The 15,410-nt window shown below is 32.9% G+C and overlaps 1 protein-coding gene across 1 annotated transcript; it reads right to left on the reverse strand.

Annotated features, from left to right (window-relative positions):
• Window positions 1-2,768: 2,768 nt before the first annotated feature.
• LOC105059747 (two-component response regulator ARR18) lies at window positions 2,769-9,324 on the reverse strand. The gene is given in 6 exon segments (XM_073244666.1): window positions 2,769-3,987; window positions 5,247-5,323; window positions 5,444-5,694; window positions 5,696-5,909; window positions 6,013-6,165; window positions 8,786-9,324. Coding segments are annotated over 5 exon segments (1,632 nt in total). The 5' UTR covers window positions 6,080-6,165; window positions 8,786-9,324; the 3' UTR covers window positions 2,769-2,964.
• Window positions 9,325-15,410: the final 6,086 nt, after the last annotated feature.

Consider the following 15,410-nt stretch of genomic DNA (forward strand, 5'->3'; position numbering starts at 1 on the left):
TATGATTTTTTTAAAAAATAAAAAATTATTAGTGATGGTATTAACAATGAAAAATACTGTTGCTAATAGTTTTTTAAAATTTAATTAAAAAAATTTAAAATAAAAAATTATTAGTGACAGGATATGTCGTCACTAATAATTTTTTAAAATTTTAATTAAAAAAATTAAAATAAAAAAAATGAGCGATGGCTTTATTGTCGCTAATACAGTCACTAATTATATGTATTAACGATGGGGTTGTTGTCATCACTAATAATTATAATTAGCGACGACCTTATTTCTGACGAACTATTAATGATGAGAGTCTATTTTCTTATAGTGTATAGATCCTCATCAGTGGAGGAGCTTGTGCATTATTGGTTCTTTGAGAGGAGATAGGTAATTGTATACATTCATTATATATCTTATGTTTTGTTGCTTACGAACGTAAATTATATATATATATATAATATATCATATTATTTACTTTATTTTATAGGTATATTCTATTATTGGTAGAGCTACACGAGCAGCTCTGTCTGTTCCTCGTACATCGAGATCTAAGAGCTACGCACAATATAGATAAAAATTCATATACTTCTGTCAAAATCTTTAGTATATTACAGATTTTTTTAGACTAACTTGTATATATATGATCCTCATACTTCTTAATGAAACTGCATATAATATTTGGCATATCATGTATCATGATATTTATAAGTTTTATTGAAACTCTTAGAATTTGTGAATTAAAATTTATGGTTCATAAATTTTATAAATTTATGTTTTCTTTAGATGGATAAGCATGAAGAAGCCTGATCAGTTGAAGTTTTATAGGATGACTCATATTCATCGAAATGGCCATTTTGTTATTGACGAGTCGAGAGACATATTTGTATATATTTATAACAATTTAGTACAATATTTGTAGTTGTATTTTTAAATATAAATTAATATTTTTTTTTTTGAACATAGGAGAGAGCTTCATTTATTGTTGCTGAGTGTGTTGGAGAGTCCTTAGCATCTACGGAGGCCAGTCGTATCAAGGTCTAGGTGATACAGAGTTACTGGGACCAGACCATTATAGTCAAGTGAGGGGTTATAGAGTTGGAATCATCTCATTCAGTTATTCGACGTACACCGATACATTCAAGATGCTAGATAGAGCTCTAGCAATATGGATATTTGTATGCTCGAAGCTCGAATGGAGGCAGGATTGAGAAGTAGATGCAAGCATGGATTGAGGAGCAGCTACAGGCGCGGATGGAGGCACGGGTGTGGCACAAGTGGAGGCATGGGTGCAGGCACAGGCGGAGGCGCAGATAGAGACGATCAAAAAAAGCTATAACACTGCGATATCTATCATGAGGACTCAGATTGATCAGTTGACATTCGCGTTACAAACATTTGTAGATTCTTATAAAGTATATATCTTACTATGTTTATATTTGTTCATATACTTAGTTATTTAATTTATATTATGATTTTAGTATTCTTGACTAATAAAGTTTTTATATCTTTATTGTACGCTCCCGGTAGTTACAACAATCATAGAGTCGATGATGATCATACTCCTATAGATCACTGATAGTTCGATGTCTCTATATTTTTTTGAAATATTTTTTTTTTACTTTCTTCTTCTTGGTTGTGGATTGTAATTCATAAACATGATGGATAATGTAATCATGATTTTATTATATTTTATGGGGTACTTATTATGACTTTTATTAGTGTTTGAAATTATTTATAAATTTTGGATAGATTCATAGGTTTATATATCGATTATAATATTATATAGAGTGTTGATTGTGATTTATATTGGTATTTAAATTTGCTTTTAAATTTTGGACAAGTTCACAGGTTTATGATGTTATATAGAGCCTTGATTGTGATTATGTTGGTGTTTGAATTTTTTTATAAATTTTAAATTAATTTTATATATTTTGGCATAGATTACTAAATTATTTTGGATTATTTTCTTCTGGCATAAGACATTGCCGATGCTTTATAGCATCACACTGGTTGCATAATTTACCAACGCTATAAAGCATCCATACTATTTAAAATTTGCCGATATTTTTTAAAAGCATCGGCACCTTTTCATAACTTAGCGACTCACATAAGCGTCAGTAAGTGTTTAAACTTACCGATGCTTTCGTGGAGCATCGATAAATTTAATTTTCACTCTTCACTTACCGACACTTTTTCGATGCTTGTGTTTGCATTGGAAAGAAATTTTGCGATGCTTATTAGCAACAGAAATTGCCATTTTTTGCATCGGCAATGCTCCATTGTCCTGTAGTGAGATGGTTATCCATGTATGCAAGACTACATTTAAGGTAACAACAGGTGACAAATAGATAGTTGTTGTGGCTGCACTTACCTGCACGTTATTTTGTGGCTTCGATATAAACTATTTGACTTAATGAATATATTCTGAGAAAATTATACAGGGGAGCTAGCAGGTTTGGCCAGCTCCTTGTTCATTAAATAAGAAATTATAGGTTCAATAAATTCCTAAAGAAACGTAAGAAAAATAAGAGCAGCACAATATATATCAGCTTCCACTAGAAGAAATAAACCCAAAGAAAACCCTACCAACAGCCAAATATGCCCCATGTCAATCTCGATTACAAAGTTACTGGTTAGAAGAATTAAAATCATTTAACTTAAGAAACTGACAATCCACCACCAACATCCATAGTAAAAAATTCCTCCAGGCCAAAAGTGCATGGACCTACTCTCCAGAACGTGACCTCATGAATTATGAATTATCAGCAAGAGAAGGATGAAATGACACCTAATAGGGTGAACTAGACTTTTTCAGAACAGATCATTCATATCATCAGTCCTATGGAAGATGTTAGAAACTAAGCTCATCTTAAATATATTACATTGCAAGACAATACACTGATGACCAACATTATTAGCCTAGGACTTCACGAACTACAATGAGGGTTAATTAGAAAACGTTTCCAGCTATCTTCAAATGAAGTCAAACTCAAAAGAGTCTTCAAGCATCAACAGCCAAGAATCATCACCACAGGCAAAGTCTTCTGTGCTATGATTTAAATCTTCTTCTTCTACTACCTTGGAGTTCTCCACAACATGAGAACCAGCGTACTGCTGCTCAAAATTATTAACTGAGGACTGGTTTGCATTTATCACTGCCCCATTAGTAGTAAGATCATTTCTCGTATACTCTGAAACCAAAAGAGTATTTTCTTCACTTACATTGTGCTGCTGCTCAGAATCGGTGATTGAGAACTGATTAGCATTCGTTGCTGCTCCATCAACACAAGCATCATTTGTCATTATATTTTCTGAAACCAGATGAGTATGTTGTTCATTTGCCTTGCACTGAGTTGCATCAATATCGTTAGAGTTGTTCCCAACCAATCCAGCATCAGTATATTCAGATACTAAGTTGCAACTGCTATCAGATATTTCGTCCATATCATTAAGTAGTTGTGGCTGATGGATTTCTCTGAAAGATTCTGAGACTCGAGTACCACAATCAAATTGTTGCATCTGGGTAATTGCTCTGAAGGATGAAGAGAATTGGACATCAGTATTTAGTTGTTGTGTTTGAATGGCTGCTTCAAATGAACAAGGAATCACACCTCCCAATCCCATAACGTTGTTCACGTTAGTGGCAAAGGTGCTTGTAGACTGTAAAGATGGGATCTCTGCAGTCATTCCAAAATGTGAAGCTAGTTGGTTCTGGCTCTCATTTTTAGGCTGATGAAGGCCCGAATTGTCATTGCAGGATTGCATGCAGGTTAAATTAGGATAACTGTTAAAACTCAGAGGCAGTTGCAATCCAAATGAAAGCATTTGAGTGACAGGAACTGAAGGTTTCAGGGTGACGCAATTTAAACAGCCTTGTGTGGTAAAAAGCCCATATTGATTGGAAACTTGTTTAAATTGAGCCATTTCAGTGCCTGGTCCAAACATGTCAGGAATTGATGGGCTGAATGGCATGTTCTTTTCTTTTAAACGATACTTCTGCATTTGGAAAAGAGATTGCCACCATCAAATAATAGGAAGCATGAGACCACAATGCTTTTTGGAATTCAACGAAGAAACTTGAACTTTGAGTTGAATTAATAACTTGTTGTGGAGTATCTGGAAGATCTAGCTTTCCTTAACGACAATAACTTTAATGAGTCTAAATGACAAATTTCAAATTTTCAACATTTATCAGCACGAATAGCAAGTCAACTACAAGGTCGAACCCATGCAAAAGACAATGCAACCAAAAAATTTCACCTTTTATTGATGATTAAGAAGATGTTATCATTTTCATATGTTCCTTCAGAGCAACCTTCGAGTGAACTTTGGAAATATAAAGGAAAACAATGCAGATGAAAAGAAAGAAAACTGTATTATCTGTGTGCTATTCCTAACTCTCTCTTTGTTTGCTTAAAGAATATATTTTTCTGGTTCCTGACCTCTAAATTTATTTGAAATTAGTAAAATAGATCAATTTGTTATGATTGTTCTGATATTTTGATTTATATTACCAAAATACAAACATAATGGAAAGTCCTCTCAATTCATAGAAAAAAATGGCAACCAAATATTTCATATTTCTAAGAGAATCAACAGCTCTTATTAATTGTTTCCCATTCTTAATTTTCCTACTTCCTAATTCAATTATTGATCACTGTGCTTATCTTGCCAGTATTTTTGCTAAATTTGTAATCAAGCACATAATTGTGGATAACTCTATTATAGTTAATACAAATTGTTCATCTCCTAAGAATAATATTATGATCTTTCCAAAGTTAATTCCATAGCCTGTCATTTTAGACCAAGACCTGAATGGGCAAGAAGTAGAGCTTTAGTTAAGTTGGACTACTCTTAACTATTAGAGCTATCATCTTTTAACAAATCCCCAATCAACTTGACTTGACTATCCTTAATTAAGTAGGAATCGTGAACAAAAACCAAGTGAAGCAGCCTCCAGTCAAGAAGTTTTGCAGTCTCGCTACAAGCTTATATTTATTTATTTTTAGTTTCCTACTGCTCCAAGCATGTCAATTTGCTAGGTCCCAAATGTGAACAAACATATACTGTAAATAGATTATGGCAGAGTTTGATAACTTCAATTTGTACTAAATTTCATTAAATACAAGATCATTTTATATAGAATGTACTAATAATTATGTCATGAAGATTACATACCACTGACATTGTCTAGCAATTCAAAATGCAATTTGCTTGTAAAGAAATAGAAAAAAAAAAGTCAAAGTTAATTAAACCTGTAAGTGGCTTGCCACTTGTCTTCGCGTTATGCCCTCAATGTTCATGTGTTTCATTATCTTGCTTGGAACAGCATCTAAAGTAAGAAAAAGCAGTTAGAAAAATAAAAAATCATTTCATGAGGAAGTTGTTAATATATACTCAAAGGTGAACAATTAATTCTCTTTATTTGAGTTGTGGAACTATGGCATCTAACCTCTGCCTAATGTCTCATTGGCGACACGGAACTTCTGCTCTAAATACTCATCCCAAACCCTCCTTTTCCTCGCTTTTCTAGAGTTTTCATCATCTTTGCTAGTGATTTGTTCCCCCCCTTTACCTTTCTTGGCTTCACTTGATTTTGAAATTTCCATTTCCATTGTGTTTTCAAGATTGAGAGAATCACATTGGCTTGCAGTATTAGCAATCAATACATTTTTCCCTTTATGATTTTTTTCTTTCTGTTTGATCATTTAGAATTGCGTCAGATATTTGTGATGCCCGTTTTGAGCTTGATTCTCTTGTTTCACCTTCAAAATTCTCTCTTTGAAAGCAGGCACTGAAGATGATATGTTGCCAAAGGTTCTTTGCAGTATTGACATCTAACGGTTTAATCACGAAGAAACAAGCTCCTAGCTTGTGACATATCTTCATAGTCTCCAACCGTTTATCATGTGACATCACTGCATCCCACAAAATGATTTCATGACAGAAAAATAGAAAAACAATGAGTTGCATGAAGAAGAAAAAACATATGATAAAACTATAAGAAAGGATGATGCCTACTAATAATTGGCAGATCTAGTTCATCCTTCACAATGGTGAGGAACTCTAAACCGCTAACTTCTGGCATATAGACATTAGCCAAAAGGAGATCAAAATCCTTGTGTCGTTCTCGAAGAAGTCTTAGTGCAGATCGTGGATTTCCACATGTAGTGACTGAAAATGAGAGATCAAGACAGAAGCAAGCATAAATTATAACAACCTACATGAAATAAATAATGCTTCTCCAAGAAGAAGTATCATCAATAAAAAAAAAAATAACATGCAACTATAAAATTCATAATTTTTCTCTCTTTCTCTCATGGATCCCTTTCGTAAATTGGGAGATTTTCCATCATGTTTTCAATTTCTTACATATACATTTGAATCGAGTGTAACAACAAATAACTTTCATGAAAGAAACCACTAGATTAAAAACACACTTTTTCTGAGACATTAATTTACCAAAAGCAAGCACAAAGTTGTTGAAAGTTAAGATACTGCTAACTGAAAATCCTAGATATCTAAGACAAAATTGTAATATTTAAATATTTGGAGAATAATTTGTAAAAAAGCATAAGCTAGGGTGAAGAAAATTAAGGACATTAAAGCAATCTTACCTCCTTTTTGAAAGAATTTAGATTTCAAGCTAGCATTACTCTACCTTGGAGGAGCATTTATGGATCCATGTATACAAAATATCCAAAGAGGGTAAGAGACACTGGAATCCATGCTCTAAAAATAGAAGCACTTTGCAATCAACAAAAATACTTTCTTTAGCCAAAGGAAGGCCAGGGAGGAGGGGGGGGTGTAAAAATCTATACCTTTATAACTACAAGATGTAAGAATCTCTCGTACCATCTTAAGATCTAATGGGTCATCATCTACAACTAGAAGCTTGAGACCCTTAGGAAAATAAAGATCCATATTTCCATCCATTGAAGTGCTAAAAGAAGCAAAGGAGACAAGATAAAGAACAGTATTGAGTACGGCCAGAAGGAGATGGGGCAACACACACTTATAGTAAGTAAGAGAGAGCATTTGTCACTAGGCATCTCTTCCTTTGACTACATTAATTACTTGTCTTGTTCAAGATATATAGAAAACAAAAAATTTTAATAGAACCACCATACTAGCTAGATGGCAGTTCAACCATATAGAATCTTTTCATTTTACATTTGGTTTTTGGATTTTTCTTTTAGTTTTTTAATCAGCCTAACTGAAACAAATAAATTTATAACTATATTTTAGAATATTATTGCATATAAGATATATAATATGCAACCACTGCATTTACCTATATATATACCATAACTTATAAAAAGTATTATTTAAGTGTAATAATAAAAGAATTTGAATTTTAAACAAAATGATCGGTTATTACTTTACATTATAATTCAATTGTTTCAAATATTCGATGCTAACATGATTATTCTTAGAAGAACTATGTGTATGTATAATGAAAATTTAGATATGTTAAATCTTAGTATATTGATTGATGAAAAAAACAAATATTTATTTTCACATAACTAGGTAGTAAAAGAGTACATATAAAATAGTCTTGCTATATTGTTACAATCAGACTTCCAAATCAACGCGCTTGTATGATAATTAATATTTTTTAAGAGTTATATGATAGTTTATTTTTTATAAATTGTACCTATTATACTTAGTGAAATGTCTAGTAGACTGCCATAAAATATTGTGATAGCTTTCTAAACTGTAAAGTAACTATGGATGGTCGTCTGTTTACCAGCTATAACCAATGAAATTTTGAATATTTGCCACTAAAATCATCTATTTTATGTTATACATATTTTAACAAAAACTATGACCTAATTTGGTAAAAGTCCAAAGATTGAACTATGTCTTTCACTTGTATGTCAATTTATGAATTGAATCTTATTTACTAGATTGTTTTTATGTTAAAACACATTCTTAAACTGAGAAGAAGAAATAGATGTAAGTTAAAAAATTAAGGATTTGTTCCCACTGTGCATGAGTGAGTTTGAATCAATTAAGGAAGAAGGAGCTAGTTTATAAACATTATTACCTATTTTAAGTTTTTCCAGTGAATGAGGGCATGTCCTAATGATCACATTTGCAAGTATTTGTGCTGAAGCAATGGAAACACATATGGATCTCTCGCCCTTTGAGATATTCTTACTCATTGTTTCTCAAAATAAATATCAAATCACATATTTAAAAAAAATGTTTCATTTAAAATTCAAAAATATTTGACTATGCTTGCATGTGTATTTTTATAAGTTAAAGTGAAACATCCAACTAAAGTCATTCTATTAATAGTGAAAACAATTTCATTTTTGTTTCCTTGAATAACGAACAAAATTGTGGTCAAATAATCAATGAAGTGTTAATGATACACATGAATAATTTGATATGCTATTTAACTCACACATGTTTCAAGTTGGAATGGTGTTATCCACTTGTTTATCATCCTTTTTTATGCAAGTAGTTATAATGTTTTGTCTTTTTATAAATTAAAAGATACGCCTTATTGAATCTACCCAAGCCCAAGGTCAATTTTAAGAATCAATGAACCAACAAAGTCACAATTTATATGCTATTCTGTTTTGATATCAAGTTTTTATGAATAAGTTTTGAAGACAATGTAAGCGAGAAAATATCTATAAAAGAGTTAAAGCAGCTGGCTATTTAGTTAGTAGACTCGTATCTCATTTATTTGCAAGAAAAATGATCCCAGAACCTAGTCCCAATAAAAAAATTAAAAAGAAAAGGAAAAAGAAGAGGGGAAAAGCCAGCACGTGCAACGCACCTGCTGGAAATTACAGTGGAAAAAGGGACTCCCAAAGGAGAAGTCAAAGTTTTTTCGACCTCAAACCTTCAATTCGCCCGATAGATCTTTTCCTTGAGGTAGCCACCGGAAATCACCGTCAATCGGCTACTCTTTTCTTCTTTCTCCTCTCGGAAAGCCATTGTTTCCGTTCATTGTGCTGCCGGAAATCGAGGTCACCGACCGCCAGAATGAAGGTAGGGGCCATTGGTTATCTAATTGATCCTTTTCCCTATCTTTCTAAGTCCTGGAATCACGAATTAAGACTGAAAAATTGTTGGGTTTGATCGGAACTGGTGATGCCCTATTTTCTTCTTCTTCTTTCTCGTTTCGCTGTCGTATCTCCATCGTGCTTGGCCGCCGGTCTTCCAACAGAGAAGCACCAGCAGCTGCTGACACAAACCATGGCCTGCTGGAGGCGTTTGGTCCTGAGAACGTGAGGGATGAGAGTCCCCTGTTTCCAGAATAGATGAGGAATGAGAATCCCCATTCCGCCGAAGAAGAGAGGAGGAAGAAAAGAAAAAAAAAATGGAGAGACTTCAAGTCAAGCTTCAAGTGTAGGCTTAAATATAGAGCCCATTTGCTATTTGGGCTGGATTAGGTGTATCATGAGCCCATAAATCCTGAATCAAGATCTGTCTGGCCCAACCTGATTCAATTGTATGGATTTGGTCTAACATCACAACCTCAAATTGACAATCATAAAAAGCGGTTGCTCCTCCTTGCTCGTATGCCCGAGCTCCCCACTCCTCCTCGCTCAAAAGTTGGGCCTAGGATTTCTTCTCCTAGCACCATCGTTAAGACCATCAGATTTTGCCAGTGGAGAGACAGGGGCTCGTCTCACAAGGACTTTCTTAATTAGCAGCTCGTTCATAAATGTTATGATTGCCTTGGGTGCTCCCGCACAGATTAGATGTCGTTCATAGTCCTCTCTCCTCACGAATGCTCTCGCGACAACATATTGTTACACACCATTTGTTCGATGGAATGCCAATAAGACGAAGCATACTTCTATTAACCGCAAAGTAGCAAGGCAAAAAGGAGAGGAAGAGATTCTCTGAAAATCCAACAATACATTTGAACTCAATAAAATGCAGACCGGCCTAATCAGGTTTAGGTCAGGCTTGGGCCTGCGCTCGGGTTGGGCTCGAGCTGATCTTTTTCAAAAAAATTCGAGCCTAAGCTCAATCCGAAGTTTGAAAAAAAAATTTGGATCGGACTCGGATAAGATTTTGGCCCATTTCCATCTCTAATTAATTCAAAAAACGACATAGGGTCCAACTCCATTCCATGACCAAAATCCATATTGTATATTTGAGGAAGTTGACCTCCTTCTCTTATGGCATAACCCTCTTCTCACTAAGGCACCTTTTCTCCTTAGTCTAAAAAGGAAAACTATAGGACGGATGCCAATAGTTCATCATGGAAAAAAAGAGTTATTGAGCCAGGATCACTAGCTAATACCAATATTAATATAAAATGATAGAAAAGAACTATCATTTTCTACATCACTAGATCCATTGCTACTACAGGCCTTATATGGTCAATCAAATCATGTAAATATCCCTTCAACTTATCAAAAGGATCTCAAGCAACTCACCAAAATATAAAAGCCAAGTCAAAAAATTGATTGCTATTTAAAGAGGGCATAACCAAATGGATAAGCTCATGCTAATCTGTCAATTTTGGATCCAATTCAAGATTTTTCTCAGAAGATATTAGGAAGGAATTTGAATATAGTAATATCGATTCATATAGAAGAAGAGATTCTCTATTGATTCTAAAATTATGCATATGACATAACAATAGAAGAAAAGAGAAAAAATAGAAGATTTCATATAGTACTTTTTTCTGATCCAAAAAATCAGTCTGATTGAATTTGTATCCTTTGCTCAATGAGAAAATAGATTAGACTCTACAGCATCAACAAACCTAAGTGACTTAAGCAATGATGGAAAAGAATTAAAAAAAAGAGAGATGAAAATAAAATCAAAATGAAATGATGAATAAAGCTAAAAAAAAAATCTAATTGTAAAAGAAGTAGAAGATAAATTATAACTAGCAGATAAAAAAAGAGAATAACAATGTCATATGAACAAAAGCATATGTTTGATAAAGGAATCAAAAGAAATAGCTCGTTACTATGTTAGGTTGCATAAATTTATTAAGAAATATAACCATCACCTCCCTCTCCCCCCAATATCACCTCCCTAAAGTTTTGTCAAATTCCGTTGCCCATTGTGATTAAAACCCTAGATTTTCTGCATTAAACACTCAATAGACCTCTCGGCCCTAAGATTTATGGCAAATTCTATTCCCCATTCCAGGGAAAAAGACCTTTACTGTAGCAAATCCATCTTTTCCTCCTCCCAACTCCAAATCCACTCAGTATACCCTCCACTAACGTTAAGATTATAGATTCTTCTCTCTTAAATGACCAAACACCAAGCTTCCTTCAATCTCAAAGGATCAACAATAAATACAGATAGCAAAAGAGAGAGAAGCAAATAAAGAGAAAGGAGATGAGATTTAGAGGGTTTAAGAGAAGAAGAGTATTTACTCCCAAGCTTCCATCTCTAGTGTCAATGTAGCCGCAGAGGCCTTCTTGCCACCTTCCAAAGCTCTTGTCAGAGGAGCAAGATGAGGGCGAAGGGGAGGGGGAGAGGGAGACAATAGCAAAAAAGTGAGTGGAAAACTCCAATAGGCTTCTCTATTCTACACATGTGATATGTTTCTTATGCTTAATTATACGAAAAATCCTTAATTTTTTTAGAATTTTTAATTTTATTCTGGATTTTTATTTAGTGTAATCAGTTTATCAAACTTTTAAATTAGTTTAATTCAAATCATAATTGTAATTTCTATTGGTTTGCCATAATAGAATTATCATGTAGCTTGCTTATATGGGAAAAAGTTACCTATATGTGACAAAAGGGGATGATGTAGCAATAAGAGAGCTTTTGTTTCCCAAATTGGCCCCTCTTCGATTAGGGTTTTGATTCTCATTATGATCCAAATCCCATCTCACCTTCATGGCATCTGAACACTGACAACAGCCATAAGAGAGGTAGTGTTTTCCTTCGGCAATGAGCATCGATGATTGGTCCTCCATTTCCATGATGAAGGTAATGTCTTTATTTTGCATTAGATTTTACCCATAAGTATGTTTGAATTTTAGTTATTTTTTCCCCGTAATCCCTAATCCTTTCATCCTAGATCCCTTACTTAATTGGGAAAATCAAGTAAAGATTGCCTTAACATCAAACATTGATAGTGATTATTAGCCCTAAAATGGATTTTGATGATGTCAAAAATATTTGTGTACAAATTATGGTTACTAATGATATTTTTGAGAGTGATTGTAAAATTTTCAGTATACTCAATTGGTTTACTCAAAAAGAAGTCCTCTCAAAAAAATTTATATTTTCAAATTCAAGACCATAAGTTGGAAGCAAAGAAATTAAATTTTCAAAGAAAAGTATAGTCTAGAAGTACCTCTCAATAAGACTGCACTTGCATAAATCAAGTTTGAGAAGACAAGTTTAGTTTAGAATAAAATTAGTCAAAAAAATCTATCTAAAATATTTTGTAACATGCTTGGCACGTCATTGAGTCGATCAAGTGAGAAGCTTAGCCGATCTAGTCTCAGTCTGAGAGAAAGACAGAAATCAAAAAAATTCAGCGAAACTCCCTTAGCCGACCAAGCTTTCATCTTAGTTGACAAAGACAAGATCTTAACCGACTCAAGCTTTTGAATAGTTGATCAAATCTTAGACTCAGGATGAATATAGAAAGATAAAAGATTCAAAATGTTTTTTCTAAGCTGATGCAATGATCAAGTTAGTCGACCAAATCTAGAGCTTAACCAACTCAAGAAAAAAATAGTTAACTCAACTTTAGAGATAGAAGAATACAGAAAATAATATAAATCAGCAAGTTATCTGAGCCAATCCAGAAAATCAATTAGCTAGCCAAGCATTCAAGTTACCTGACTAAGGCAAGATCTGAGCCAATCCAATCTCAAGCAAACAGAATAGATAAAATGATTAAATTTTAACATCCACTGTTGAGCTGTCTCAGAGTTTTCACTTAGCTGACTTAATATTAAAGACTAGCCGACTAAGAGCCTGGATGATCCAACTCATAGAATTTTGATAGAATAATGGTTAGTTTTCTAAAATTTTCAAAACATGTCTAAATTGATTCTAACGACTATTTTCAAGCTTCCAACTGCTAGCGTATTAATTATAGATATTTTTGAGCCCATAAATGTGAAGGATTCATGGAAAGAATCAAGTTTTTGAGGTTTAAGGAATTTATTAAGTTATATTCTTCAAGATAGTGAGTAGAACAAAAATAGAGAGGAAGAAATTAAAAGAATCCATTAGATTCAGTCCTTCTTGCATTCATTCAGTCTGAAAGAGAGACGGAGAGCATTAATCCAAGCTAACTACTCTTGTGCAAAAGCATTGAAGGTTACCTCAATCTTCTCAAGCATTTAAAGAAGAAGTCCAAGCATTGAAGGTTTATCTACCTCGACTTCTTTAGAGCTTAAACGAGTTTTATTGTTTCTAAACTCTTTTTTCTGTATATTTTATTTGTTTTATTGAAACAAGTTTCTTGGATGTAGAAACTTAGGGTTGGCCCATGCTTAAAATTGGACGATAAGGATTTTAATTGATATCTCCACAAAAACTAATCCAAATTGATTGTGAACCCAAGATAAAATAATTAGTTGTAAAGTTGTGGTTGGTGATCTACATAAAATCAACTAGGTTAGATAGTGAACCTAAAAAATAATCGAATTATAATCTTAAAGAGGTTATAGTTGAAATTTTCAAGTAGAGAAATTGGGGAGTGGATGTAGGTGCTGAATTTAGTATCCAACCACTATAAATATTCTTATGTTTATGATTGTATACTTTGCTTATATTGTTATTTCTGCTGTCTTTTTGTATTATCTATTAAGGACTCCATAAATATTTTTAAGATTGTTTTTAGGCACATATAGCTAATGTTAATTTTGAAAAAATTTAATTCACTCCCCTCCCCCTTTTTGGGTTGCTGCCTCTGCCTCTGGGGAAATAGTGATTTCAAGCAAAAAGTAAACCAAAAACTTTGTTTTTCTCATGTCACTGTATGGTCCAAAAAAGGTTTGTTCATTGGCAAGATGTGATCCCAAGATGTTTTCCTTTCTTATTCCCGCTTGTTCTAAGTGCGAGCAAATATTTTCATTTTTTATAGTAAAATCTATATTTACATCATAGCTTTTTTGTCATGGTAATACCATCATTTGAAAATGTGGACTAGTTTAGTTTCACAGCATTGTGAAAAGGTTTATTAGTGAAAAAAGCTAAAGTAATATGGAAAGGTTCCTGCTCTGTAATATTGACTACTTCTATGAACAAGCAAAGAATAAATGATTATAACATTAGGATGAAAGTGGATTGGATATATCCATTTGAATTTATGTTTGAATCTAAATCTATCTAGATATGGATAGAAATTTAAGCATCCAACTAGTATCTATATTTGTATCTATATTTATTAAAGCAAAATGGATATAGATATGGATAAATAACTATCCGATCCACATCTGAATATCTAATTTTATTTATAATCTTATTTAATTTTACATAATACTCATTAATTTTAAAAAAATATATATAATCATATCAATATACTATTAATTTAATTTGTGATCTACTTAGTAATATCTTTGATTCTACGATCATAAAGTATAGTTATATAATTTATATCTATACTTCTGATATTCTACTTATATCCATATCTATTTAAAATAAATATGAATATGAATTTTTGCATCCAAATAATATCCATATCCATATATGTATTCGTCAAGCAAATAAATATAGATATAGACATATTAGTATCCGATCCAGTTTAAGCTCTATTGTAACAAGCCGTTTTTTAGCAATTAAAAGATTTATAATGTGATAGAGGACTATTGTAGCACCCACATTATATCTAATATTTAATGAGTACCATATATATATACATATGGTATATAAGGTTTCGACCAGAGAAGATATCATGTATGGTATCCATACCAATCAGAGGTTGATACAATCCCTCTAGTGTTATGTTGTCCAAGATTTGGGGCACAAAAAGATACGAGAGTAGATCAAAGAAATTTGTAATAAAGGCAAAAAAAAAGAAATACTGTTTTACTTCGATCAATTTTAAGTTTTTTATACTAATGTATACATATGATTTGAACACATAAGTTTCAACCAACTCATCGAAATCTAGTATCATAAATCATCCTAGAAACCTATATGTTTTGCTATTTAACATGACCATGGTACAATTTTAGTAATATGACGAACAAAATAGCATGATACAACTGTCTACTTATTGACACTACTGGACTTAAATTTCATGGTCAAAACAATGGAAGGCATATAAAAATTTGAACATTAACAATACTGCAGATGCTGCACAATTATTATCTTCTCTTTTTTTTTTGAAAGGAAAAAGAGGGAGCAAGAGACTTCCCCTTGTTTGTTTATTAGGTAAACGAGAGGTATGCAAGAGGCCAGGAGCTTATAAGACCAGGCATACCATAAACAAGAGGTGCTGCACA

The sequence above is a fragment of the Elaeis guineensis genome, chromosome 10 (assembly GCF_000442705.2).
Source record: "Elaeis guineensis isolate ETL-2024a chromosome 10, EG11, whole genome shotgun sequence".
NCBI lineage: Eukaryota > Viridiplantae > Streptophyta > Magnoliopsida > Arecales > Arecaceae > Elaeis > Elaeis guineensis.